Raw genomic sequence first — 26,084 nt, forward strand, 5'->3', positions numbered from 1 at the left:
GGCAGCGGTGGGGGCGGGGGCGGCTGCCTCAGTTTCCCAAAAGCCGGGGGTGGGAAGGTGGGGGGGGGGGGGGGGTTGGGCCGTGCCTCCCGCGGCAGCCGGCTGCGTGCCGCGCGTGGGAAAGCCGGGGCTGCACCCACGGGAGCTGGGGGGGGGGGGGGGGGCCCGGCGCCGGCCCCCCCGCAGCCCGACCAGCCGGTTCTGCTCACCCTCGCCCCGCTTCCCCGCCTGGCAGCGCCTTTGAAGGGCACCGGGGGGGGCCCCCGGGCAGGGCGGGGAGCGGCCCCGGCTGAGTCACCGAGCCCTGGGCGGGGGCCGGGGGGGGTCCCCGGGCGGCTTCGGCGCCGGTTCCTTCCCCCCCTCCCGCCCCCCCGCACCCGTCCGACCCGTTCTGCGCCCCGGGGCCCGGCTCCGCGCCGTCTGCCTGGCACCGCGGCGCGGCCCCGTGCGGGCAGCGGGACGGGGGTGCCCCCGCCTGCAGCCCCCCCCGGCCCATCGCGGTGCTCCCCCCCCCCCCCCCATGCCCCCTACAGCCCCCTCCCGGTTTGTCCCGGTGCCCCCCAGTGTCCCCCGGCCCGGCCCCGGAGCTGCGGCTGGCACCGTGTCGGGGGGTCCGGAGCTGGGTGCAGGGTGGGTGCAGGGGGTGCTGCACTCAGGCGGTTCGCGCGTGTGCGTGCCCCGAGTGTGCGCGTACGCGCGTGTCCTGTGCCGCGCGTGCACGGCACGCGTGTCCTACGTGTGTCCACGTGTGTCCCCCCCTCGTGCCCGTGCCATGTGCGTGCGTGGGCGCGCGTGTGCGTGGGCGCGTGCATGTGTGTGCATGCCTGTGCGCGTGGGTGCGCGTATGTGCGCGTGTGCACGCGTGTGCACGCGTGGGCGTGCGTGCGCGTGTCTGCACGGGCGTGTGCGCGCCCCCCGCGTGTGCGCCCCCCTCCAGCCGTGCCCGCGCGCCAGGTGCCGGGGTGCGGGGAGGTGCGGGGGGGTCTTGGGGCGGGGGGGGTGGCGGCGGCTCCTTTAAGCGCGGCGCGGCCCCGTGCCGAGCGCGGCCCCGCCCCGGCGGGTGCGCGCGGGCGGCGGGCGCGGCGGCGGCGCGGGGCGCGGGGCGCAGCGGGCACCGGCGGCAGCGGCCGCACCGCGCCATGGGCGCTCCGCCCGCCCGCGGGGCCGCGCTCCTGCTGCTCGCGCTGCTGCTGCTGCCCGCGCCGGGGCAGCCCCGCCGCCCGCCCCCGGGAACCGGCACCGGCACCGGCACCGGCACCTGCCCGCCCGCCGCGCCGCCGGGCGCGCTCCTGCCTCTGCCCCCGCGCCGCGGCGGCTCCGCCGCTTCCAGCGGCACCGGGGACAGCGGCGGGGCCGGGCCCACCCCGCGCGCCGGGGCGCACGGCGGCACCGGGGACAGCGGCGGAACGCGGCCGCTCTCGGCCACCGGCGCTTCCAGCGGCACCGGGGACAGCGGCGGCGGCGCCCGGCCTCATCCCGGCCCCGGAGCGCCCGGCGGCGGCGGCGGCGGCGGCGGGGACGGCGGCGGCTCTGGGCCTGCGGCAGGCGCCGGCGCTTCCAGCACCGGCAGCGCTGGGGCTTCCCGTGGCACCGGGGAGCGCAGCGGCACCGGGACCCCTGGGGGTGCCGGAGGCCGTGGAGGCGCCGGGAGCACCGAGCGCACCGCGTGCACCGGCGGCACCGCGAGTCCCGGGGCCACCGCGACCGCGGGGGCCGCCACGAGCCCTGGGGCCGCCAGCACCACGCGGGTCCCCGCGGGCACGGGGCGCTCCCGCCGGCGCCGCAGCCCCAACACGGCGCCGCAGTTCCAGCCCTCCAGCTACCAGGCGTCGGTGGCGGAGAACCGGCCGGCGGGGACGGCGGTGGCGCGGCTGACGGCGGTGGACCCCGACGCGGGCGAGGCGGGGCGGCTGCACTACGCCATGGCCGCGCTCTTCGACAGCCGCTCCGACGCCCTCTTCGCCATGGACCCCGTCACCGGCGCCGTCACCACGGCCGCCCCGCTGGACCGCGAGAGCAAGAGCACCCACGTCTTCCGGGTGACGGCGGTGGACCACGGGGTGCCGCGGCGCAGTGCCATGGCCACGCTGACGGTGACGGTGAGCGATGCCAATGACCACGACCCAGCGTTCGAGCAGCCCGAGTACCGTGAGAGCGTGCGGGAGAACCTGGAGGTGGGCTACGAGGTGCTGACGGTGCGGGCCACCGACGGCGACGCCGGCCCCAACGCCAATGTCCTCTACCGCCTCCTCAACGCTGGTGGGGCCAACGAGGTCTTCGAGATCGATCCCCGCTCGGGCGTCATCCGCACACGCGGCCCTGTGGACCGCGAGGTCGTGGAGGCGTTCGAGCTGCTGGTGGAGGCCACGGACCAGGGCCAGGAGCCGGGGCCCCGCAGCGCCACCGCCACCGTGCGCATCGTGGTGGAGGACGACAACGACAACGCGCCGCAGTTCAGCGAGAAGCGTTACATCGCGCAGGTACCTGAGGACGTGGCGCCCAACTCGGCCGTGCTGCGGGTGACGGCCACCGACCGCGACAAGGGCAGCAACGCCCTGGTGCACTACAGCATCGTCAGCGGCAACACCCGCGGCCACTTCTACATCGACGCGCAGACGGGCGCGCTGGACGTGGTCAGCCCGCTGGACTACGAGGCCAGCAAGGAGTACACCCTGCGCATCCGCGCGCAGGACGGCGGCCGCCCACCCCTCTCCAACATCAGCGGCTTGGTCACCGTGCAGGTGCTGGATGTCAACGACAACGCGCCCATCTTTGTCAGCACGCCCTTCCAGGCCACCGTGCTGGAGAACGTGCCCGTGGGCTACTCCGTCATCCACGTGCAAGCCATCGATGCTGACTCAGGTGACAACGCCCGCCTGGTCTACACTCTCCTTGAGACAGGCGCCGGCTTCCCCTTTGCCATCAACAACAGCACGGGGTGGATCGTGGTGGCCTCTGAGCTGGACCGGGAGGTGGTGGATTTCTACAGCTTCGGGGTGGAGGCGCAGGACCAGGGCAGCCCGCCCATGGCATCCTCGGCCAGCGTCAGCGTCACCATCCTGGACGTCAATGACAACAGCCCCGAGTTCACGCAGCGGGAGTACGGTGCCCGCCTGAACGAGGACGCGGCGGTGGGCACCAGCGTGCTCACTGTCTCCGCCGTCGACCGCGACGCCAACAGCGTCATCACCTACCAGATCTCCAGCGGCAACACCCGCAACCGCTTCTCCATCACCAGCCAGAGCGGCGGCGGGCTCATTTCGCTCGCCCTGCCCCTGGACTACAAGCTGGAGCGGCAGTACCTGCTCACCATCGCCGCCTCCGATGGCACCCGCCAGGACACAGCCCAGGTGGTCGTCAACGTCACCGACGCCAATACCCACCGACCCGTCTTCCAGAGCTCCCACTACACCGTCAACGTCAATGAGGACCGGCCGGTGGGCACCACGGTGGTGGTCATCAGCGCCACGGACGAGGACACGGGCGAGAACGCCCGCATCACCTACCTGATGGAGGACAGCATCCCCCAGTTCCGCATCGCCCCCGACACGGGGGCCGTCACCACCCAGATGGAGCTGGACTATGAGGACCAGGTGTCCTACACCCTGGCCATCACGGCCCGCGACAACGGCATCCCGCAGAAGTCCGACACCACCTACCTGGAGATCCTGGTGAGCGATGTCAACGACAACGCGCCCCAGTTCCTCCGCGACTCCTACCAGGGCTCCATCTACGAGGACGTGCCAGCCTTCACCAGCGTCCTCCAGGTCTCGGCCACTGACCGCGACTCGGGCCTCAACGGCAGGGTCTTCTACACCTTCCAGGGCGGTGACGACGGCGACGGCGACTTCATCATCGAGTCCACCTCAGGCATCGTCCGCACCTTGCGCCGCCTGGACCGGGAGAACGTGCCGCTCTACGCCCTGCGGGCGTACGCTGTCGACAAGGGCGTGCCAGCCAGGCGGACGCCGGTGGAGATCCAGGTGACGGTGCTGGACGTCAACGACAACCCGCCCGTCTTCGAGCGGGATGAGTTCGACATCTTCGTGGAGGAGAACAGCCCCATCGGGCTGGTGGTGGCCCGCATCACGGCCACCGACCCTGACGAGGGCACCAACGCCCAGATCATGTACCAGATCGTGGAGGGCAACATCCCCGAGGTCTTCCAGCTGGACATCTTCTCCGGCGAGCTCACCGCCCTGGCCGACCTGGACTACGAGGCCAAGGCGGAGTACGTCATCGTGGTGCAGGCCACCTCGGCCCCGCTGGTGAGCCGCGCCACCGTCCACGTGCGCCTGCGGGACACCAACGACAACAGCCCCCAGCTGAGGAACTTCGAGATCGTCTTCAACAACTACATCACCAACCGCTCGGGCAGCTTCCCCGGCGGCATCATCGGCCGCATCCCGGCCCGCGACCCCGACGTCTCCGACAGCCTGACCTACGCCTTCGAGCAGGGCAACGAGCTCAACCTGGTGCTGCTGGACCCCCGCACCGGGGACCTGCGCCTCAGCCCGGCCCTGGACAACAACCGCCCGCTGGAGGCCGTCATGAGGGTCTCCGTCTCAGGTAAGACCCCCCTGGGGGGAAACCTGGGGAGAGGGGAGGGTGGTCTGGGGGGGTTCTGCCAGAGTTTAGGGCTGGGGAAACCCCCGGAGGTGCTCCCCGCTGCCTCCTGCCCCGTGCAGGGAGGTTTTGGGGAGCACCCTCCAGATCTGGGGACATCCTGGGGACCTTTTGTCTGTCCCCCCCCTCAGCCCACAGGTCCTGGCAGGAGGCAGTTGGGGTCCCCAGCACCCCCTTTGCCCTCCCCACCACCAGCCTCAGTCCTGGGGGGCCTGGGAGGGGCCCAATACTGCAGAGCGTGGATTTTTTGGGGGGGGGACAGTCCACAACCCTGTTGCATGGGTTTGGGGGCCCTGGGACCCAGTGCATGTGTTTGGGGGGGTCCTGGCACCTCAGTGTGGGTTTGGGGGGGGGCAGCACCCAATGTCTGGGGCCCGGGGTGGAACGGGAGGGTGCTGCAGGGGGGTGGGGGGGCAACTTGGAGGGGGGGGAGGGGAGTGGCTCCTATGTGGCACACACAGGAGCCTGGGGACCCCCCTGGGGACAGGGAGGGAAACTGAGTCACGGACACCTCATGGGGCCAGGCCCCTCCCGCCCCAGTGGCTCCATGTCGGGGGGGGGGGGGTGGTCCTGGGCCTGCACTTCCCCCCCCCAGGGCCTCTGTCTTGTGTGGGAGTGACAGCAGGGGACAGGGACCCTGATGGGGCTGTGACCAGGGAGCTTTGGGGGTCTGGGCTCACCCAGCGCAGTGGGGGGCACACGGCGGGGGGGGGGGGGGGCACAGCCGCCATGTCCCACTGTGCTGGGGGAAACTGAGGCACGGGGGGGGGTTACCGGGGGTTCTCAGTGCTCGGCCATGGGGAATCTGGGGGCAGGGAACAGGGTGGGGGCGCTTGGCTCCCCCTCCCCAAATCCTCTCCCCCCCAGCCCTTCCCTGCCTCAGTTTCCCACTTAACCCCTTCTGAGGGCACGTGGGGGCCCTCACTCATGGGGGGGACAGCTTGGTTACAGAGCTCCCCCTCCCAGTTCTCTCCCCAGCCCCAGCGGGATGGGGGGGGGCAGCCCCAGCCCCCCCATAGCACACTGCCCGGTGCCGCGATGTCCCCCGTCCCCAGCCCCGCATCCCCCAGCCACCCGTCTGCTGCTCCTGCTCCCGCTGCACAAAGGGGTGGGGAGGGGGTCGCTGGGAGCCCCCCCATGTCGCCCCCGCACAGGGGCTGGGGAACAAAGGGTCCGGCCATAGCTGGGCCCCCGCTGCCACCGCCATGGCAACGCTCCCCCCCCCCCGGCCACCGGCCACTTCCATGGGCCACCGCCTGTCACCGTTCCCTGAGCCCACGTCCCCCTGTCCGGTGCCACCCGCAGTCCCCACGTCCCCGGGCTGTCCCCGGGCTGCCTCCATCCGTCCGTCTGTCTGCTGCCGGCGCTCTGCCCATCCTCCATCTGTCCGTCTGTCCCTCCGCCACCCCAGCGAGGAGGAGGAGGCGGAGGAGGAGGCACTGCAGGCACCGACCCCAGGGTGGGACCCGTTGGGTTGGTGCCCCGTGGCCGTCCCCATCGGGTGCCGCCGTGGAGGGGAAAAGGAGGTGGCTGGTCACGCCGTGACCGTGCCCAGGGGGTGCCACCACAGTGACCATGAGGAGCTGGGTGGTCGCCCCGTGGCCATCCCCACTGGGTGCCACCGCAGCGACCACCACAAGCCAGGTGGTTGCCCCACGGCCATCCCCGTTGGGTGCCACCGTGGCTACCACAGGGAGGTGGGTGGTCACCCCGCGGCCATCCCCATCGGGTGCCCCCGTGGCGAACACCACCGGTTGGGCGGTCGCCCCATGGCCATCCCTCCCCGGGTGCCACCGCGGTGACCGCGGCCGTTGTCCTGCCCGCAGATGGGGTCCACAGCGCCACGGCGCAGTGCACGCTGCGGGTGACGGTGATCACGGACGAGATGCTGAGCAACAGCATCACGCTGCGGCTGGCCGACATGTCCCAGGAGCGCTTCCTCTCGCCCCTGCTCAGCCTCTTCCTGGAGGGGGTGGCGGCGGTGCTGGCGGCCCCCCGCCACCGCGTCGTGCTCTTCAACATCCAGACGGACACGGACGTGGGGGCCGCCCGCATCCTCAACGTCAGCCTCTCGGTGCGGCTGCCGGCCTCGGCGCGCGGCGCCCGCTTCTTCTCCTCGGAGGAGCTGCAGGAGCGGCTGTACCTGAACCGCTCGCTGCTGGCCGCCATCTCGGCGCAGCGCGTGCTGCCCTTCGACGACAACATCTGCCTGCGTGAGCCCTGCGAGAACTACATGCGCTGCGTCTCCGTCCTCAAGTTCGACAGCTCGGCGCCCTTCCTGGCCTCCGACACCGTCCTCTTCCGCCCCATCCACCCCGTCACCGGCCTGCGCTGCCGCTGCCCGCCCGGCTTCACCGGCGACTACTGCGAGACCGAGGTGGACCTCTGCTTCTCCAGCCCCTGCGGCAGCAACGGGCGCTGCCGGAGCCGCGAGGGCGGCTACACCTGCGAGTGCCACGAGGACTTCACCGGTGAGAGCTCGGCGCCGTCCCCCGGGCTTCCTCGCGGTGCCCGTCCCCACCTTGCTTCCCCCCCCGGGCCCTCCTCGCCCTGCTCCCTGCCAGCCCTCCAACCTCCGTCCCTCCTGCTGCTGCCCCACCGCCACCCGGCCCCGGCCTCCCTCCTCAGCCCTCCGCACCCGGCCCTGCGCCCCTGCCGCTCCTCCGCGCGCCGTGGCCGTCCCCTCGCGGTGCGCCCCTCCAGCCCTTGCAGCATCCATCCCCGTCAGCCCTCCCTTGTCCAGCCTCTGTCCCTCTGTCCTCCGTCTGTCCGTCCCTCTGTCCATCCATTCCCCATCCCTCCATGTTCTCCATCCGTCCCTCTGTCCATCCATTCCCCGTCCCTCCGTCCATCCTCCATCCCCATCCTCCCCTTTGTCTCCCACTGTTGCCTTCCTCCTTTCGTGCACCTCTGCCTCCCCCCTCCCTCCCCCCAGCCCCCAGCCCCTCTGCCCCTACCCCCTGAGCCCCCCCTGCCCTCCGGGTCCCTCTGCGCACCGCCCCCCTCCCGTCGTCCTCTCCTTGTCCCCTCCTCCCTGTCCCCTCTGTCCCTCCATCCCAGTGCGGTCCCTGCAGGATGTCAGGGCAGAGGGAGACGTCTGGGGGGGACACTCAGAGGACACCCTGGGGACACCCTGGGGACACCCTGGGGACACCCTGGGGACACCCTGGGGACACCCTGGGGCCAGGCTGCCACCACCACGTGGCCGTCTGCCTCCCCCCCCCCACGTGTGGCTCTGCTGGGGGGACGCCACAGTCACGGGGTCGCCCTGGGAGCGGTGGCACTGGGGACCCCCAGGCACCCCCAGCCCCCCGGGGTTGGGGGGCAGCCAGCTGGAGGAGGGGGTTGGGCGGGGGGAGGCTTTGTCTCAGTTGCCGTGGCGACGGGAGGCGGTTGCCACGGTGATGGAGCTGGGGATAAAGAGGCTTTGGAGAATAAATGGGGGGGGGAGGCGGGGAGGGGACCCCCAGGGCTTGGGGGGGGGGGGGGGGACACGACCCCGGTGCCGGGGGGGCCGGTGCCAGGGTGCCCTCGCGCAGGGGAGCACTGCGAGCTGAGCGCCCGCCGCGGCCGCTGCGTGCCGGGGGTCTGCCGCAATGGGGGCACCTGCGTCAACCTGCTGGTGGGGGGCTTCCGCTGCGAGTGCCCCCCCGGGCACTACGAGAAGCCCTTCTGCGCCATGAGCACCCGCAGCTTCCCCCCCCGCTCCTTCGTCACCTTCCGCGGCCTCCGCCAGCGCTTCCACTTCACCCTCGCCCTGACGTGAGCCCCGGGGAGGGGGGGGATCCCATGGGGGGGCACGGGCATGGGGCTGTGAGGCAGGGAGGTGGGCGCCCCGTGGGGGCAGTGGGGTGTGGGGTGGTGGGCGCCCCGTGGGTGTCACTGGGGGCAGTGGGGCAGGGGATATGGGGAGGAAAAATGGGGCAGGGGGCAGTGGGGTGCCCAGGAGGCATGGAGGGGGGGTAATGGGGCATGGGGGGGGGGAGCGACCCATGGACGTGAGGTTGGGCAGTGGGGCATGGGGTGGTGGGCGCCCCACTGGGGACGGTGGAGGCCCCGTGGACATGGCCTGGGGCCACGGGGCAGGGGTGGGGGCTCCCAGACGGCATGGGGTGGGGGCAGCGGGGCAGGGGGCGGCAGCGCATCCCTGTGGGCAGCCGGGGCGTGGGGCACGCCGGGGAGACGTGGGGCGATGGGGCAGGGCCCGGAGCGCTCTGGGGACAGGACGCAGCCCCTGTCCCCGGGCCCAGGTTCGCCACCAAGGAGCGGGACGCGCTGCTGCTCTACAACGGGCGCTTCAACGAGAAGCACGACTTCGTGGCGCTGGAGATCGTCCGCGAGCAGATCCAGCTCACCTTCTCGGCAGGTACGGCCCCGCCGCTCCCCAGCACGGCATCTGCGGCATTTCCTCCTGGCACCGCAGCCGGGCTCTGCCTGGCACCATGGCACCGGCACCGCGTCCCTGGCACCGTGTCCGCATCCCTGGCACCGTGTCTGCATCCCTGGCACCGCATGCCATGCTTTGCATTCCTGGCACCACATCCCCATCCCGTGCATCACATCTCCATCGTTGCATCCCTGGCACTACCTGGCACCAGATCCCCAGTGCTGCATCCCATACATTTCATCCACGTCCCGTGCCTCGCATCCCTGGCACTGCATCCCAAGCATTGCATCCATGGCACTGCCTGGCACCGCATCTCTGGCAGTGAATCCTTTGCGCTGCATCCCTGGCACTGCAGCCGTGGCACTGCATCCCATACATTTCAGCCACGTCCCTGGCACTGCGTCCTATGCGTTGCATCCCTGGTGCTGCATCTGAATTGCATGCGCCCACATCCCTGGCACTGCATCCACACCCCTTGCACTGCATCCCATGCATTGCACCTTGCATCCCGTGCGTCCCATCCCTGGCGCTGCCCCCTGGCACCGTCCCCCCCCCCCCGCTGTCACCCCCTGACCCCTCCCTGTGCCCCCTCGCTGCCCCCGGGCCGTGCCCACAGCCCGACGTGCCGCGCGGTGCCCGCAGGTGAGACGACGACCACGGTGTCCCCGTTCGTGCCGGGCGGTGTCAGCGATGGGCAGTGGCACCGGGTGCAGCTGCACTACTACAACAAGGTGGGGGCGTGGGGGGGCCGCCAGGCTGCCACGGCTGGGGGGATTGGGGGGGACAGGGGGATGGGGCTGCATGGGGTGGCTTGGGGGGATGGACAGAGGGACGGGAAGGTGGGGGCTGACGGGGGGCATGGAGGGGAGCAGGGGGTTGGAGGTGGAGGAAGGGGATGGAGGGGTGCGGGGATGTGGGCTTGGGGATGAGGAAGAGGACGGAGGGGATTGGGGTGGGGATTTGTGTGGATGAAAAGCGGGATGGAGGAGAGCAGAGGGAGTTTGGGGGTGGGTAAAGGGGGGATGGAGTGGGGCGGGGGGCTGAGGATGGAGGAAGAGGATGGAGGAGAGCGGGAGGGTTGTGGGGTTTGGGAGGGGAGGAGGAGGATGGAGGAGAGCAGGGGTGGGGGCTTGGGTGGATGAGGGAAAGGGTGAAGGGGAGTGGGGGATTGGGGATGGAGGAAGAGGATGGAGGAGAGTGGGGATGTGGGTTTGGGGTGGAGGAAGAGGACGGAGGGGAGTGGGGATGTGGGTTTGGGGTGGAGGAAGAGGACGGAGGGGAGTGGGGATGTGGGTTTGGGGTGGAGGAAGAGGACGGAAGGGAGTAGGGATGTGGGTCTGGGGACAGAGGAAGAGGATGGAGGGGAGTAGGGATGTGGCTTTGGGGACAGAGGAAGAGGACGGAGGGAAGTAAAGATGTTCTTTTGGGGATGGAGGAAGAGGACAGAGGGGGGCAGAGGTGTGGGTTCGGGGATGGAGGGAAGAAGGGCTGGGGCCCAGCTGGGAGGATGATGGGGGGATGAAGGCCAGCGGGGAGGGGGCAGCACTGGCACCACGGCTCATCCCGTGCCCCCAGCCCGTGCTGGGGAAGTCAGGGCTGCCCCAGGGCCCCTCGGAGCAGAAGGTGGCCGTGGTGGCGGTGGACGACTGTGACACAGGCATGGCCCTCAAGTTCGGCCCCATGCTGGGCAACTACTCGTGCGCGGCGCAGGGCACCCAGTCCGGCTCCAAGAAGTAAGGCCGGGGGTCGGGGGGGGGGGGGTGAAGGCGCGAGTTGGGGGCGCCCCCCCGGGCCCCCGCGGGTGACGCTGGTGCTGCAGGTCGCTGGATCTGACGGGGCCGCTGCTGCTGGGCGGCGTGCCCACCCTGCCCGAGAGCTTCCCCATCCGCAGCCGCCACTTCGTGGGCTGCATGCGGCACCTGCACATCGACGAGCGCCCGGTCGACCTGGCCGCCTTCATCGCCAACAACGGCACCGTGCCAGGTGGGGGGGCTGCCGGGGCTGGGGGGGGCCTCGGCTGGGGAAATGCCCGGAGCTCCCCGTGCCCCCTCGGCGTGGGGACGTGGGGCTGGGGGTGGCAGGAGCAGGGGGCTGGAGGGGGCCGTGCGCCCTGGGCACGGGGATGTGGGGATAGGGGGCACGGGGGGTGCTGAGGCAGGGGGGATTGGGGCACATGGGGCTGGGCAGCGCTCAGGGGGCTCTGCGGCCCCAGGCCCCATGGGGATGTGGGGCTGGGGCATGTGGGGTTAGGGGGGTGCCTGGCTCTGGGTCTGGATGGGGGCCCAGGCGGGGGCACCGTGCCAAGCTGTGGGCAGGGGGCCGTGGGGCAGGGGGTGGCCAGGGATCACCGTGCCACGGGGCACTTGGGGTGCCCAGGGACGGTGGGTCAGGGGACTGCAGTCTGTAGGGCTGGATGGGGGGGCACAGTGCCGGGATCGCCCGCCACTCGGGGGACACCAGCCCCGCACCACCCCGTTTCCCCCCCCCCCGCCCTCCCGCAGGCTGCCCCGCCAAGAAGACGGTGTGTGACGCCGGCACGTGCCACAACGGGGGCACCTGCGTGCACGAGTGGGACAGCTTCAGCTGCCAGTGCCCGCTGGGCTTCGGGGGCAAGACGTGCCAGGAAGGTAACGGGGGGCTGGGGCCGGGGGGGGGGGGCATGGTGGGGCTGGGGGCGGGGGGTGCAGTGGGCGCCCACGTCGCTCTGTGCCCCCGCAGAGATGGCGAGCCCCCAGCGGTTCCTGGGCAGCAGCCTGGTGGCCTGGAGCGGGCTGGCGCTGCCCCTGACGCTGCCCTGGCACCTGGGGCTGATGTTCCGCACGCGGCAGCCCCGCGGGTTGCTGCTGCGCGCCTCCGCCGGGCCCATGGCCACCCTCACCCTGCAGGTGCGCCCGGGGCAAGGGTGGGGGCACGGGGGGGTATGGGTACGGGATATGGGCATGGTGTCTATGGGCACGGGGGTATGGGCACGGGGGGTATTGGCACAGGGGATATGGGCACGGGGAGTTAGGGGCATGGGGATTATTGGTACGGGGGTTATGGGTACAGGGGTACCCCCCTGGGGTGGGGGGCTATGGGCACGGGGTCTATGGGTGCAGGGATTACGGGCATGGGAGGTGTCGCCCTGGGGTCTATAGGCATAGGGGGTGCTGCCCTGGGGTCTGTGGGCATGGGGCTGTTGCTCTGGGGGGGGCTGTGGGAATGGGGGGTGGGCACGTGCATGGGGGAGGGATTGCCCTGGGTCATATTGCTCTGGGGGCAGTACGGGGTGGGGGGGGTACTGTGCAGGGTTAAGGTTATCCTTAGGGTCAGGAGCTACTGCCCTTGGCAGGGGGGTTGCTGTGGGGTCTGTTGTCCAGGGGGACAATGCCAGGGGGTGTTGCCCTTGGGGGGGGCACTGCTGGGGGGTCAGTGCTGGGGGGACATTGTCCTGGGGGAGTTACTGCCCTTGGTGGGGGACGATGCTGGGGGCCATTGTCCTTAGGGGGGGATTGCCCTTGGGAGCGGGGGGCTCCCCCTAGGGGGATTGCCCTGGAGGGGGGATTACCTGGGGGGGATTTGTGCAGGGGGCATCGCCCTGGGGGCCATCACCTATCAAGGAGGGGTGCCAAGGGGAAGCTGGGAACCATGGGGGGGGGGGGGGGAAGGTTTCCATGGGGGGCAGTGCCGGGGGAACCGGGGGGGCACTGACGCCTCTGCCCGCAGCTGAGCGAGGGGCAGGCGGAGGCGGGCGTGTGGCAGGGGGGGTCCCGCCTGGCCTGGCTGCGGCTGCCCCACGCCAGGGTCAACGACGGCGCCTGGCACCACCTCCAGCTGGAGCTGCGGGGGGCCCCCGGCCGCGCCCCCCCGGCCACCCTCCTCCTCCTCGCCCTGGACTACGGCCGCCACCAGGTGATGGGGACGCGGGGGCGCTGGAGCAGGGCGTGGGACGGGGACCCCCCCAGTACCTGCGGTGTCCTGGGGCCGGGACCCCCCCCCAGTGCCACAGGGCTGGGAGCGCTCAGTGCCCCTGTGCCCACAGGCGGTGGCCGACATGGCCGGGGGGCTGCAGGGGCTGCGGCTGCGGACGCTGAGCGTGGGGGGGCTGGCGGGGGACAGCGGCCAGGTGGAGCAGGGCTTCCGCGGCTGCCTGCAGGTACGTGGGGACGTGGGGGTGCGTTGGTCATAGGGGCACAGGGATGTTGGCAGGTGGGCGGGGGGCGGGGGCTTGGGGACGTGGCGCAGGGCAGGGGGACATGGCGCAGGGCAGGGGGACATGGCGCAGGGCAGGGGGACATGGGCACGGTGCTGTGGGACACGGGGATGGGCGCGGGGATGTGGGGCTGTGGGCACGGAGCATGGTGTTGGTCACGGGGACGTGGGAACGGGGACACGGTGCCTGTGGGCTTAAGGAGTGGGGGCATGGGACTTATGGGCATGGGGACAGGGACACAGGCTGCGGAGCCGTGGGGACATTCGGACATAACCTGGGGCACTGGGCACAGGGACTGGGGCTGGGGGGCCCGGGGGGGCCCGGGCACGGCGGTGACGGGTGGTGCCGCAGGGCGTGCGCGTGGGCGAGACGGCGGCCAGCGCGGTGGCACTGGCGGTGGCACCGGCGGCGCGGGTGAACGTGGAGGGGGGCTGCGCCCTGCCCGACCCCTGCGACTCGGGGCCGTGCCCCCCCCACAGCTACTGCAGTGACGACTGGGACAGCTTCTCCTGCAGCTGCCACCCGGGTGAGACCCCCCGAGGCCACCGTCCCCTCCCAGCACTGTCACCTCCCCAGGCGCTGCTACCCCCGGCACTGCCACCCGCAGTGCTGTCACCTCCCCAGGCACAGCCACCCGCTGGGCACTGCCGTCCGTGGTGTGGCCACCCCCAAGCACAGTCCCCAAAGTGCTGCCACCCCCTGTCACTGTCCCCCGGGCACTGCCACCCGCTGTCATGTCTGCCTTTGGCACTGCCACCTCCAAGGCACAGACCTCAAGGCACCGCCACCTTCCCTGGTCACTGCCACCCTTGTCACTGTCCCCATGGTCACTGTCACCCTCCCTGAGCTCTGCCGTATTCCTGTAAGTGTCCCCATGCACTGCCACCCGGGGCACCGCTACCCCCTCACAGCCACTCTTACCCATCCCTAACCAAGGGACAGGGGACTTTGGGGATACCACGTGTCCCCCGTACTCAGGGGACACCAGCTGGGGACTCTGCCTTGGCTGCCCGGCGCGTGTCCCCAACTGTGCCCGTCCTCGTGCCCGGCGCCGCAGGCTACTTCGGTGACAGCTGCATCAGCGCCTGCGCCCTCGACCCCTGCGAGCACCGGGGTGCCTGCGTGCGCAGAGCCGGTGCCACCCACGGCTACGTCTGCGAGTGTCCCCAGGGCTACTTCGGGCCATACTGCGAGCACAAGTGAGTGGCGGGGAGGGACGGGGCACACCCATTCGGGTGCCCGTCACACTCGCGCGTGCCCCATCCCTCTTGCTGGGTAGGGGTGGGTGTGCAAGGATGTGCTGGGGACAGGAGGGGCACAGTGGCCGTGCAAGGGACATGGTGGCTGGGCAAGTGGCAGGATGGGCATGGAAGGGGATGGTGGCCATGCAAGGACCGTGGTGGCCTTGCACGTGACAGAGTGGGCATGAGAGGGGCAAGCTGCGGCGTAAGGGCGCAGTGGGCACAGCAGGAGCACAAAGGCCATGCAAGAGCCACGGTGGCCATCATGTCCCCACCATGTCCCATGTAGGGCCACAGTGGCTCTTGGGGGACATTCAAAGGGTAAGGTGGCTACACAAGTGGCAGGGTGGGTGTGAGGAGGGCACGGTGGCTGTGCAAGGAGCCCAGTGGCAATGCACAATACGTGTGACATGCCGTGCCACTGTGCCATGCCGTGCTGTGCCATGCCGTGCTGTGCCGTGCTGTGCCGTGCCGTGCTGTGCCATGCCGTGCTGTGCCGTGCCGTGCTGTGTCATGCCATGCCGTGCTGTGCGATGCCGTGCCGTGCTGTGCCGTGCCGTGCCGTGCTGTGCCATGCTGTGCCGTGCCGCCCACGTAGGGTGGACCAGCCGTGCCCACGGGGGTGGTGGGGCCACCCCACCTGCGGCCCCTGCAGCTGCGACGTCGCCAAGGGCTTCGACCCCGACTGCAACAAGACGACGGGCGAGTGCCGCTGCAAGGTGAGCGCCCGCGCCCCCAGCCTGGCCCCACGGCCCCCTGCCTGCTGCAGCCCCACCGAGCCCCCTTGTGCCCCCCCGTCCCCAGGAGAACCACTACCGGCCGGCGGGCAGCGACGCCTGCCTGCTCTGCGACTGCTACCCCACCGGCTCCCTGTCCCGCCTCTGCGACGCCACCAGCGGGCAGTGTCCCTGCAAGGCCGGCGTCATCGGGCGCCACTGCGACCGCTGCGACAACCCCTTCGCCGAGGTGACGGCGAGCGGCTGCGAAGGTGGGTGCTGGCACCCGGGTGCCACCGTCCCCAGCGGCACCCAGCCCTGACACCCGGCCCCTTTGGCTTTTGCAGTCAACTACGACAGCTGTCCCCGTGCCATTGAGGCCAGCATTTGGTGGCCACGGACGCGCTTCGGGCTGCCCGCTGCTGCCCCGTGCCCCAAGGGCTCCATTGGTAAGGGGGGGACACGGGGACAGGGCTGCCCAGTGCCACCCCATGTCCCAAGGGCCACGTTGGTAATGTGGGAGGCACAGGGACAGGGCTGCCTGTCACCGCCCTGTGCCCCGAGGGCTCCGTGGGCATAAGGGAACACAGGGACAGGGCTGTCCAGTGCCGCCCCGTGCCCAGAGTGCTCCATGGGAGTGGGGGGGAACATGGGGACAGAGCTGCCCACTGCCATCCCATGCCCTGATGCCAACCTGTGCCCAAAGGTCCCCATGGGTACAGGGGACATGGGGACGTGCCGGTGTCCCCATCGTGTCCCCGCTGACCACATCCCCCACAGGCACGGCGGTGCGTCACTGCGACGAGCACAAGGGCTGGCTGCCCCCCAACCTCTTCAACTGCACCTCGCTGGCCTTCGCCGCCCTCAAGGGCTTCGTAAGCGTCCCCGGCCGGGGTTGGGAGAGGGTGGGGGGACAGGGAGCGGGGCGGGGGGGTGGCGGCGGGGGCTGAGGACGGTGATGCCGGCAGGCGGAGCGGCTGGTGCGCAACGAGTCGGTGCTGGACACGGCGCAGTCGCAGCGGGTGGCCCTGCAGCTGCACAACGCCACGCGCCACACGGCCGCCTACTTCGGCAGCGACGTGCGCCTGGCGTACCGGCTGGCCGCCCGCCTGCTGCAGCACGAGAGCGCCCAGCGCGGCTTCCGGCTGGCTGCCACACAGGACGTCCACTTCACCGAGGTACGGGGGGGACCCCGCCGCGCCCCCGGCCCTGGGGAGGTGGGCTGGGACTGGGGGGGGACAGGGCACACACGTGGGTCCCCTCGTTGGAGAGGGGTGCGTGGTGTGACCAGCCGGGTGGCAGATGCACTGGGACCAGCCGGCAGAGCCAGGGCACCTCCTCCTCACCCTGCTCCCCAGGGGACAAGGAGCGGGGCTGGGGCCCAGAGGCCAGGGTGATGGGCTCCCTTTGGAACGCGGGGTGGGGGGGTGCAGGGCTCGAGTGTGCTGGGGACCAGCCGTCAGCGCTGGGTGCCCCCGCGGCGCCCTGATCCCAGGGAGGAGCTGAACTCTGCGCGCGGTGGACTTGGTGCCCCCCAGGGTAAAGCGAGGTGCCGGGGTGATGGGCACCCCCCCTAACTCGGGATGGGGGGCACAGCAAGCCTGGCAGTGCCGGGCCCCCCCCCGCCACCGCAGAGCCTTGCAGCGCAGCGAAGCAGAGGGGGAGGGAAAACCCACGCCCAGACGCCGGGGTGACGGGCACCGCGGCCGCGGGCACCGTGAGGCGCTGTCCCAGCCCTGCCCGTCCCCCAGAACCTGCTGCGGGTGGGCAGCGCCCTGCTGGACGCCAGCAACAAGCGGCACTGGGAGCTGATCCAGCAGACGGAGGGCGGCACGGCCTGGCTGCTGAAGCACTTCGAGGACTACGCCAGCGCCCTGGCGCAGAACATGCGCCAGACCTACCTCAGCCCCTTCACCATCGTCACCCCCAACATCGGTGAGGGCACGGGGATGGGGACGGGGACGGGTGTGTGCCCATGGGTGTGGGGGTGCTGGGGGGGAGGGGGTGTCCAGGGACACATGCACACCTGGGGACATGGGCACGCATGTGCCCAGGGCTGTGGGTCCGGGGACACTTGTGCCCCTGGGGGCGTGGGTCTGTGTGCGTGTCTGGGGACATGGGCATGTGTGTGCCCTGGGGCTGTGAACCCCGGTGTGCCCAAGGATGGGGACGTGTGCACCCAGGGACACGCGTGTGCCCCGGGACATGGCCGTGCGCACACCTGTGGACACGAGCATTGTGTTCCCGTTACGTGTGCCCAGGGGGCTTGTGTGTGCCTGGGGACAGCTGCATCGCTAGGGGCATAGATGCGTGCACACCTGGGGACGTGAGCATCATGTGTCCCCACCACGTGTGCCCAGGGGACACGTGTGTGCTCCCAGGACCGTGGGCACTTTGTGTGTGTGTGTGCATGCACCAGTGATGCTGCCACACATGCCCAAGGCCGTACGTGTGCCTTTACCTGCTGGGGACGCGGCCCCACACGTGCCCAGGGGACACGTAACATAGCGGGGTTCTGCCCACGTGGGCGCTGGGTGCCAGGGGCTGCGGGTGCCGGTGCGGGGCTGGCGGTGACGCCCGGTGCCGCAGTGGTGTCGGTGGTGCGGCTGGACAAGGGCAGCTTCGCGGGCGCCCGGCTGCCACGCTACGAGGCGCTGCGGGGAGAGAAGCCCCCCGACCTGGAGACCACCGTCATCCTGCCCGAGAGCGTCTTCCGGCCCCCCGAGGGCAGGCGTGAGTCCTGGGGGGTGTTGGGAATGGGGGGGGGGGGGTGGCACAGGTTGGGGGGGGCACCCCACAGCCATGGGGCGGGCAGGGCCACGGGGGACCCCTGCACATCCGTGGGGATGGGATGGTTGGGGACCCCGGTGTGGCCATGGGGCTGGCAGGGTTGGGGGGCCGTGATATGGGGCTGGCAGGGTTGGGGACCCCGCTGTGGCCAAGGGACTGGCAGGGCTGAGGGTCTTCAGTATAGGGCTGCCAGGGCGCCAGGCTCCCACCATCCCCTGCCCGCCCACCCCAGACCACCCCACGGGGCACGGGAAGCCACTGCCGAGCCCGGGAGGGCAGGAGGAGGAGGACAAGGAGGAGGAGGAGGAGGAGGAGGATGAAGAGGCTGCAGAGGAGGAGGAGGAGGAGGAGGAGGATGAGGAGGAGGAGGTGACCTTGGTGACCCGGCACAAGCGGCACCCGGAGCTGAGCGAGGGCCAGGCCATCGCCAGCGTCATCATCTACCGCACCCTGGCCGGGCTCCTGCCCGAGCAGTATGACACCGACAAGCGCAGCCTCAGGTGCCACGGCCGTGGGGACATAGGGGCCACCAAGGGCATTGGGGGGGGGGGGGTCTGGGACATGGGGAGCACAGGGGGTGGGGGGGGTGCTGTGGGGTACCCAAACATTGGTGCACAGCGTGTCCATAGGGTGCTAGGGCAAGGGAGGGAGCTGGGGGGTGCTGCGACACGGGGCAGCCCCCAGGGGACACACACGGGGTGCCCAAGTGTCCCCAGGGAGGGGCTGGACAGGGGCGCCCGTGGCTGCTGGAAGGACACGTGGGGTTGTGGGGTGGGTACCCGCGGCCCTGACCCCGCTGTGCCCCAGGGTGCCCAAGCGGCCCATCATCAACACGCCGGTGGTGAGCATCAGCGTGCACGCGGCGGCAGGGCGGGCGCCGCGGGCGCTGGAGAAGCCGATCACGCTGCAGTTCCGCCTGCTGGAGACCCAGGAGCGCTCCAAGCCCATCTGCGTCTTCTGGAACCACTCGCTGCTGTGAGCCGGGGACAGGGAGGGGACGGCCTGGCACCCCCGGGGGGTGGGGGGGGGCACGGGGCCACGGGGCCGGGATGGGGACACGGGGTGGGCACCATGGGCAGGGGACGGTGCTGTCCGTGGGGGTGACGGGAGGGTGGCGAGGGGCTGGGGCTGTGCTGTGCAGCCCGGCCACCCGTGGGTGGCACGGGGACAGGGCTTGGGGGTGGCAGCCCTGGTGCCAGTAGTGCGGGGACAGAGCTGTGGGGTGGCCGCCCTGAGCCTGGGGACACGAGTGGGTGGCAGGGGCATGGAGGGGGGGGGGGGGGGGGGGGGGGGGGGCATCCTCAGCACAGGGTGTCCACAGCCCAGTGTGTCCCCAGCACGGGGCGTCCCCAGCCCGGGGTGTCCCGAGCCTGGGGTGTCCCCAGCACAGGGTGTCCCCAGCCCGGGGCGTCCCCAGCACGGGGTGTCCCCAGCACGGGGTGTCCCCGGCGGTGTCCGCAGCCCGGGGCGTCCCCAGCACAGGGTGTCCCCAGCACAGGGTGTCCCCAGCCCGGGGCGTCCCCAGCACGGGGTGTCCCCAGCACGGGGTGTCCCCGGCGGTGTCCGCAGCCCGGGGCGTCCCCAGCACAGGGTGTCCCCAGCACAGGGTGTCCCCAGCCCGGGGCGTCCCCAGCACGGGGTGTCCCCAGCACGGGGTGTCCCCGGCGGTGTCCCCAGCCCGGGGTGTCCCCGGCGGTGTCCCCAGCCCGGGGCGTCCCCACCCCCGTGCCGGGCCCCACGGTGCTGGGCGCGCAGGGCGGGCGGCGCGGGCGGCTGGTCGGCGCGGGGCTGCGAGGTCGTGTTCCGGAACCAGAGCCACGTCAGCTGCCAGTGCAACCACATGACGAGCTTCGCCGTGCTCATGGACATCTCCCGGCGAGAGGTGCGGGGCGGGGGGGCGGGGCCTGTGCGAGGGGGAGGGGCCAGGCGGGGTGGGCGGGGCTTGCGGGGTGGGCGGGGCCACGCGCCTGGGGGCCGTGGGGTGTGAGTGAGGATCGGAAGGCGGGGCTGGGGTGTGGGCGGGGCTCCCCGTGGGGTGGGGTCCAGAGGTGGGCGGGGCTTCGTGTAGGGGGCGTGGCCCAGAAGTGGGCGGGGTGTCACAGAGGGGGCGTGGCCCAGAGGTGGGTGGGGCTGTATGCAGGGGGCGTGGTCAGAACTGGGCGGGGCTTTGTATAGGGGGCGGGGCCCAGAGGTGGGTGGGGCTGTATATAGGGGGCGTGGTCAGAACTGGGCGGGGCTTTGTATAGGGGGCGGGGCCCAGAGGTGGGTGGGACTCCACCTATGGGGTGGGGTCCAGAAGTGGGCGTGGGTTCATATAGGGGGCGGGGCCCAAAAAAGGTTGGGGCTCCCCATAGGGGTGGGGTCCAGAGGTGGGTGGGGCTCCCCATAGGGGCGGGGCTAGGGGGCGGAGCTCCCGAGGGGTGGGGGCGTGGCTCGGCGTGGGTGTGGCTTGGGGGCGTGTCCTGACCCCCCCAACCCCCCGCCCCCCGGCGTGGCAGAACGGGGAGATCCTGCCGCTGGCGGCGCTGACCTACGCCTCGCTGGGGGTGGCGCTGGCGGGGCTGCTGCTGGCCGTGCTGGTGCTGGGCGCCCTGCGGGGGCTGCGCTCCAACCGCCACAGTATCCGGCGGCACGGCGCCACCGCCCTGCTGCTGGCACAGCTCGTCTTCCTGCTGGGCATCAACCAGGCCGACCTGCCGGTGCGGGGGCGGGGCTACCGGGGGGCGGGGCTACCGGGGGGCGGGGCTACAAGGGGGCGGGGCTACAAGGGGGCGGGGCTACAAGGGGGCGGGGCTACAAGGGGGCGGGGCTACAAGGGGTGGGTCCACGCGGGCCTGGCCTGTGGGGGAGGGATGGGGGCGGGACTAAGCAGTGGGCGGGGAGATGGGGGCGGGGCTGCAGGTGGCACTGATGGGGAATGGAATGGTGAGGGGCGGAGCTAAAGGGGGTGGGGCTCCGTCAGGGGCGGGGCTCCCTCGGGGGCGGGGCCACGGGCCTGGGGTGCTAGGGGAGGGATTACGGGAGGGGCAGGGCTAACCATGGGGCGGGGCTATGGGGTGGGGCTAACCAAGGGGTGTGGTCAACGAAGGGGCGTGGCTAGCTGGTGGGCGGGGCCAACCAGGGGCGGGGCCAACCAGGGGCGGGGCCAACCAGGGGCAGGGCTAACCGGGCCTAGAACCGCGGTGGGCGGTTCCCTGGAGGGTGGGGCTGTCCCAGTGGGCGGGGCTCCCTGGTGGGTGCGGCTCCGTGTCGTGGCTTGTGGGGGTGTGGCTGCGGTGGGCGGGGCTCCGGGAGGGCCTCCCCCCCCCGGGGGAGCAGCTCCACGCGGCGCCGTCGGTGACGGTGTGGGCGCGGCGCAGCTGGCGTGCACGGTGGTGGCCATCCTGCTGCAGTTCCTGCACCTGAGCGCCGTGGGCTGGGCGCTGCTGGAGGCGCTGCACCTCTACCGGCGCCGCAGCGAGCCGCGGCACGTCGACCGCGGGCCCATGCGCTTCTACCACGTGCTGGGCTGGGGGCTGCCCGCCTTCATCACCGGTGAGGGCCCCGCCCCCCCGTGCCTGGCCCCGCCCCCCGTGCCTGGCCCCGCCCCCCCGTGCATAGCCCCGCCCCCTTGCCCACCTCCCCCAATCAGCTGATTGTGGTCCTGGTTCCGTGGTGGTGCCTGGCCAAGCCCCACCCCCAACGAGCATAGCCCCACCCCCGGCTTCTTGGCCACGCCCCCAAGCGCATAGCCCCGCCTCCCCCAGCATGGCCCCGCCCCCAGCGCCTTCCATCTCAAAGACCCCGCCCCACCCACAAGGACCTCGGCCCCGCCCACAGGGCTTTAACCCCGCCCCTTAGCGCATGGCCCCGCCCCTTCCAACGCATCCCAGCCCTGAGAGCACCGGCACCCTGCAGCATGGCCCCGCCCCCACCTCGTGGCCACGCCCCAAGTGAATAAGCCCCGCCCCCGCGCACATTAGCCCCGCCCCCGTGCGCATTAGCCCCGCCCCCAAGAGCACAGCCACCTTCCCATCCCTTGCCCTTTCCCCCTCCCCACCCCTCCCTCGGATGCCCCTCCCCCTGTGAGGCCCCGCCCCCTGCGAGGCCCCGCCCCTCCCGCGGAGGCCCCGCCCCTCCCGCGGAGGCCCCGCCCCTCCCGCGGAGGCCCCGCCCCTGCGATGCCCCGCCCCTCCCGCGGAGGCCCCGCCCCCTGCGAGGCCCCGCCCCTGCGAGGCCCCGCCCCCTGCGAGGCCCCGCCCCCTGCGAGGCCCCGCCCCAACACGTGCCTGCGCAGGGCTGGCGGTGGGGCTGGACCCCGAGGGCTACGGCAACCCCGACTTCTGCTGGCTCTCCATCCACGACAGCCTGGTCTGGAGCCTGGCGGGGCCCAGCGCCTGCGCCGTGGCGGTGCGTAGGGGACCCGGGGGACCCTGGGGACCTGTAGGACCCCCCCCCCCCCCCGCTCACCTCACCCCCCCCCCGCTCGCCCCCTGCCCCGCAGGTCGGCGTCTTCTTCCTCGTGCTGGCGGCCAGGGCCTCCTGCGCCGCCCCCCAGGGCTTCGAGAAGAAGGGCACGGGGTGAGTCGCCGGGGGTGGGGGCACGGGGCGATGGGCACCCGTGGGTGCCGGGGCTGTGGGGAGGGCAGGGAGCACCCGTGGGTGGTAGAGACACAGAAAGGATAGCGCCCGTTGGTGCCGGGGGCGCGCAGAGGGCACAGGGTGGCATGGGTGCCAGGAAGGAGTGGGGCACCCATGGGTGGCAGGACGTGAAGGGCAGGGAGCACTCAGAGGTGCTGGGAGGACATGAATGACGGGGCACCCATGGGCTGCGGGAGCACAGAAAGGCATTGGGGGCACCCATGGGTAGCAGGGGCACAGGAAGGTGTTCATAGATACCCAAAGGACATGAAGGACAGGGAGCACCCACGGGTGGCACGGACACGGAGAGCACAGAGCACCCATGGGTGCTGGGGCACACGAAGGACAGGGGCTGCCCACAGGTGGCAGCAGCACAGGGTGCCCGTGGGCAGCCCCGCACAGTGTCCCCGCAGCAGGGGGGTCCCGGGGGGTCCTGCCCCACGCGGGTGCCTGCCGCATGGCACAGGGGGGTGCTGATGTGGCCCCCCCCCCCCCCCCCAGCTCCGGGCTGCAGACGGCGCTGGTGGTGCTGGTGCTGCCCAGCCTGGCCTGGCTGCTGGCCCTGCTCGCCGTCAACAGCGACGCCATCCTCTTCCACTACCTCTTCGCCATCTCCAACTGCCTCCAGGTACCCCAGCCCCCCCCCCCCCCCCGTGCCCCCACCCCACGCCCAGCGCCGCCCGCTGCGCCCCGAGATCTCGGCACCACCCCGCTCCGGCTCCTGTCCCCCTGCAGCTGCCGGGGGCACCCATGGGGGCACAGGGGTGGGTGAGGGGAGGGGGAGCTCCCGGTGGGGGGGGCGGCCTTCACCTGCTTTGGGGTGCCAATGGGGGGCACCGAATGGGTATGGGGAGACGCTCACCTGCTTTGGGGTGCCAATGGGGGGCACCCAGTCGTCACCAGTTGTACCTCACCCACCTGAAGTATCAGTGGGGGGCACCCAGTGGGTACGGGAGGACCCTCCCCCGATTTGGATGCCAATGGGGGGCACCTGAAGGGGGCCCCTTGCCCATCTGGTTGCCGATGGCCCCCAGGTGTGCCGGTGGGGGCTCCCTCCATGCCCCCCACTCACAATCCCCCCCCCCTCCGCCCCAGGGCCCCCTCATCTTCCTCTTCTGCGTGGTGCTGAGCAGGGAGGTGCGGCAGAGCCTGCGCTCCAGCTGCGCCCGTGCCCGCGGCCCCGACCCCGCGCTGGCCACCAAGTCCACCCTGACCACCGTGAGTATTGGGGGGGGTGGGGGGGACACAAGGGGCGGGGGGGTGCCACCACAGCCACGACGTCCCCGTCCCCGCGCAGGCGTACAGCTGCGACACCACCTACGTGGCCGGCCGGCTCTACCAGGCGCCCTTCGGGGACTCCACGGGCTCCCTGCACAGCGCGGCCAAGAGCCAGCACAGCTACATCCCCTTCGTGCGCAGGTACGGGGCGGGGGGGTGGGGGGGTCGTGCCGGGGAGGGGGGGGGGACACACACATACATCGGGACGCCCCCGTCGCCGCTGTCTTGCAGGGAGGACGCGGGGCTGAGCGGCGGCCGCGTGCAGCCGGCGCTGGCCGAGCCGGGCGGGCTCCTCCTGGACGCCGCGGAGCAGCAGCAGCACGGTCGGTGCGCCGAGCTCGTCCGTCCTCAGCCCGCGGGGAGCGCGGGGTGGGGGCACCCCTTGATTTCCTTGCGTTCCCCCCCCCCCAACTCACAGAGCACGACACCGATTCCGACAGCGACCTGTCGCTGGAGGATGACCCCAGCGGCTCCTTCGGCTCCACGCACTCCTCCGACAGCGAGGACGAGGCCGCCGGTGCCGGCTGGGACGCGCTGCTGCGCCCCGAGCAGCCGCCTGCACCCACGGGTAAATCCCACAGCGGGGGCCCGGGGGGGTTAACGGGTCCCGGGGGGGGGCGGGGGGGTGCACCCTGGCTCAGCGCCCCTGTCCCCACCCGCAGGTGACAGCCCGGTGGCCCCGGCACGGCCGTACTGGCCCGGGGAGTTCGTGACGACGGCCAGCGAGAGCGACGGGCACGGGGGCTCGGAGACGCTGCGGGTGGAGCCGGCGGCGGGGGGCGAGGTGCCCCCCAGACCCCCCCCCGCTGCTGCCGCTGCCTCACCCCCACAAAGGTACGGGGCGGCAGCACCCATGGGTGCCGGGGGCGGGGGGGGCGCGCCCCAGGGCGGCACTGCCGGTGACGGCCGCGTCCCCGCAGGCATCCTGAAGAAGAAGAGCTTGCCCCCCATCAGCGAGCGCAGCACCCCGCGCCCCGCGCAGCCCGCGCCCCCCCCCGCCGCCCCCCGCCGGCACCGCCGCCTCCTCGGGCAGCGAGGGCAGCCGCGGGGGGGGCCCCCGGGGTGCCCCGGCCCCGCCAGAGCCTGCAGGAGCAGCTCAGCGGCGCGGCGCCCATCGCCATGAGCATCCGGGCGGGCACCGTGGACGAGGACTCCTCCGGCTCCGAGTGAGTGCCGGGCGCACGCGGGGGGCCCCTCGGGTGCAGGGGTGCCCACCGGGTGCCAGCGCGGTGCCATGGTCCCCGGTGGGCGCCCGTTGGGTGCTCGTTGGGTGCAAGGGTGGCCACTGGGTGCCAGGAGAGTGCCAGGGTTCCCCCTTGGGTGCCGCTCAGGTGCAAGGGTGGCCACTGGGTGCCCGTTGAGTGCAGGAGGGCCGGCGGGGTGCAGGGGTGCCCAGCGGGTGCCAGTGAAGTGCCACGGGGCCTGTTGGGTGCCCGGTGGGTGCAAGGGTGGCCATTGGGTGCCCACCGGGTGCAGGAGTGGCCATTGGGTGCCAGGGCTCCCCCTGGGCCCCACGGGTGCCAGTTGGGTGCCCAGTGGGTGCTCACCCGGTGTAAGGGTGCACGGCGGGTGTGAGGGTGCCCAGCGGGTGTGAGGGTGCCCAGCGGGTGCGAGGGTGCCCAGCGGGTGCCGGTACCCCCCTGGGTGCGCACTGGGTGCCCACTGGGTGTGAGGGTGCTCAGCGGGTGCCGCGGTGTCCCTTGGGTGCTCAGGGGCCTTCTGGGTGTCCATGGAGGGGGGGCACCTGCACTGGCCCCAGTCTTGGTGCCGGCTCTGTCCCCGCAGGTGGCAGCTGGGGGGGGGCTCGCACTAACCCTGCTCTTCTCTCCTCCCCCCCCCACCCGCCCAGATTTCTGTTTTTTAATTTTCTCCATTAACATGTGGGGGCTGGAGGGGGGGGAGAGGGGGTGCTCCTGCACCACCCACCCCCCCGCCACCCTCTCCCATCCCTTGTCTGTCGGGGCGAGCGCCGGGTGCTGCGGGCGCGGCGGGCACCCCCGCTCCCGCCCCCCCCCGTGATCATGCATCTGTCTGTCTCGTTTTTATCCCCCCCCCCCCCCCGTGCCCACCCCCCCTGGCAGGAGCGACGAGACCTCCATCTAACGGGGACCCGGCGGGCACCACCCCTGCTCCAGGGACACCGGGGGGGGTGGCACTGGGAGGGGGGGGGGGGCACGGAGTCGCACCCCCCCCCATTGCACTTTGGACCCTGCCCCACGCCCGGCAGGGGTTTG

The 26,084-nt window shown here is 72.1% G+C and overlaps 1 protein-coding gene across 1 annotated transcript; it reads left to right on the forward strand.

The window, feature by feature from the left end:
- Nucleotides 1-1,139: 1,139 nt before the first annotated feature.
- Nucleotides 1,140-26,044, forward strand: CELSR2 (cadherin EGF LAG seven-pass G-type receptor 2; the record flags this gene model as incomplete). Its single annotated transcript, XM_080569250.1, is given in 38 exon segments — nucleotides 1,140-4,569; nucleotides 6,453-7,097; nucleotides 8,166-8,388; nucleotides 8,877-8,992; nucleotides 9,656-9,744; nucleotides 10,589-10,746; nucleotides 10,833-10,996; nucleotides 11,515-11,640; nucleotides 11,732-11,898; nucleotides 12,719-12,904; nucleotides 13,035-13,148; nucleotides 13,557-13,731; nucleotides 14,263-14,404; nucleotides 15,045-15,165; nucleotides 15,251-15,434; nucleotides 15,510-15,611; nucleotides 15,943-16,037; nucleotides 16,131-16,340; nucleotides 16,914-17,097; nucleotides 17,752-17,895; nucleotides 18,185-18,452; nucleotides 18,760-18,927; nucleotides 19,708-19,834; nucleotides 20,451-20,651; nucleotides 21,312-21,486; nucleotides 22,229-22,341; nucleotides 22,436-22,512; nucleotides 23,074-23,200; nucleotides 23,668-23,790; nucleotides 23,870-23,991; nucleotides 24,082-24,173; nucleotides 24,269-24,418; nucleotides 24,513-24,646; nucleotides 24,648-24,684; nucleotides 24,771-24,829; nucleotides 24,831-24,914; nucleotides 24,916-25,016; nucleotides 25,932-26,044. Coding segments are annotated over 38 exon segments (8,955 nt in total). The 3' UTR covers nucleotides 25,954-26,044.
- Between the last annotated feature and the right edge of the window lie 40 nt (nucleotides 26,045-26,084).

This window comes from Anser brachyrhynchus, assembly GCF_964034855.1.
Source record: "Anser brachyrhynchus genome assembly, chromosome: 27".
Taxonomy (NCBI): Eukaryota; Metazoa; Chordata; class Aves; order Anseriformes; family Anatidae; genus Anser; species Anser brachyrhynchus.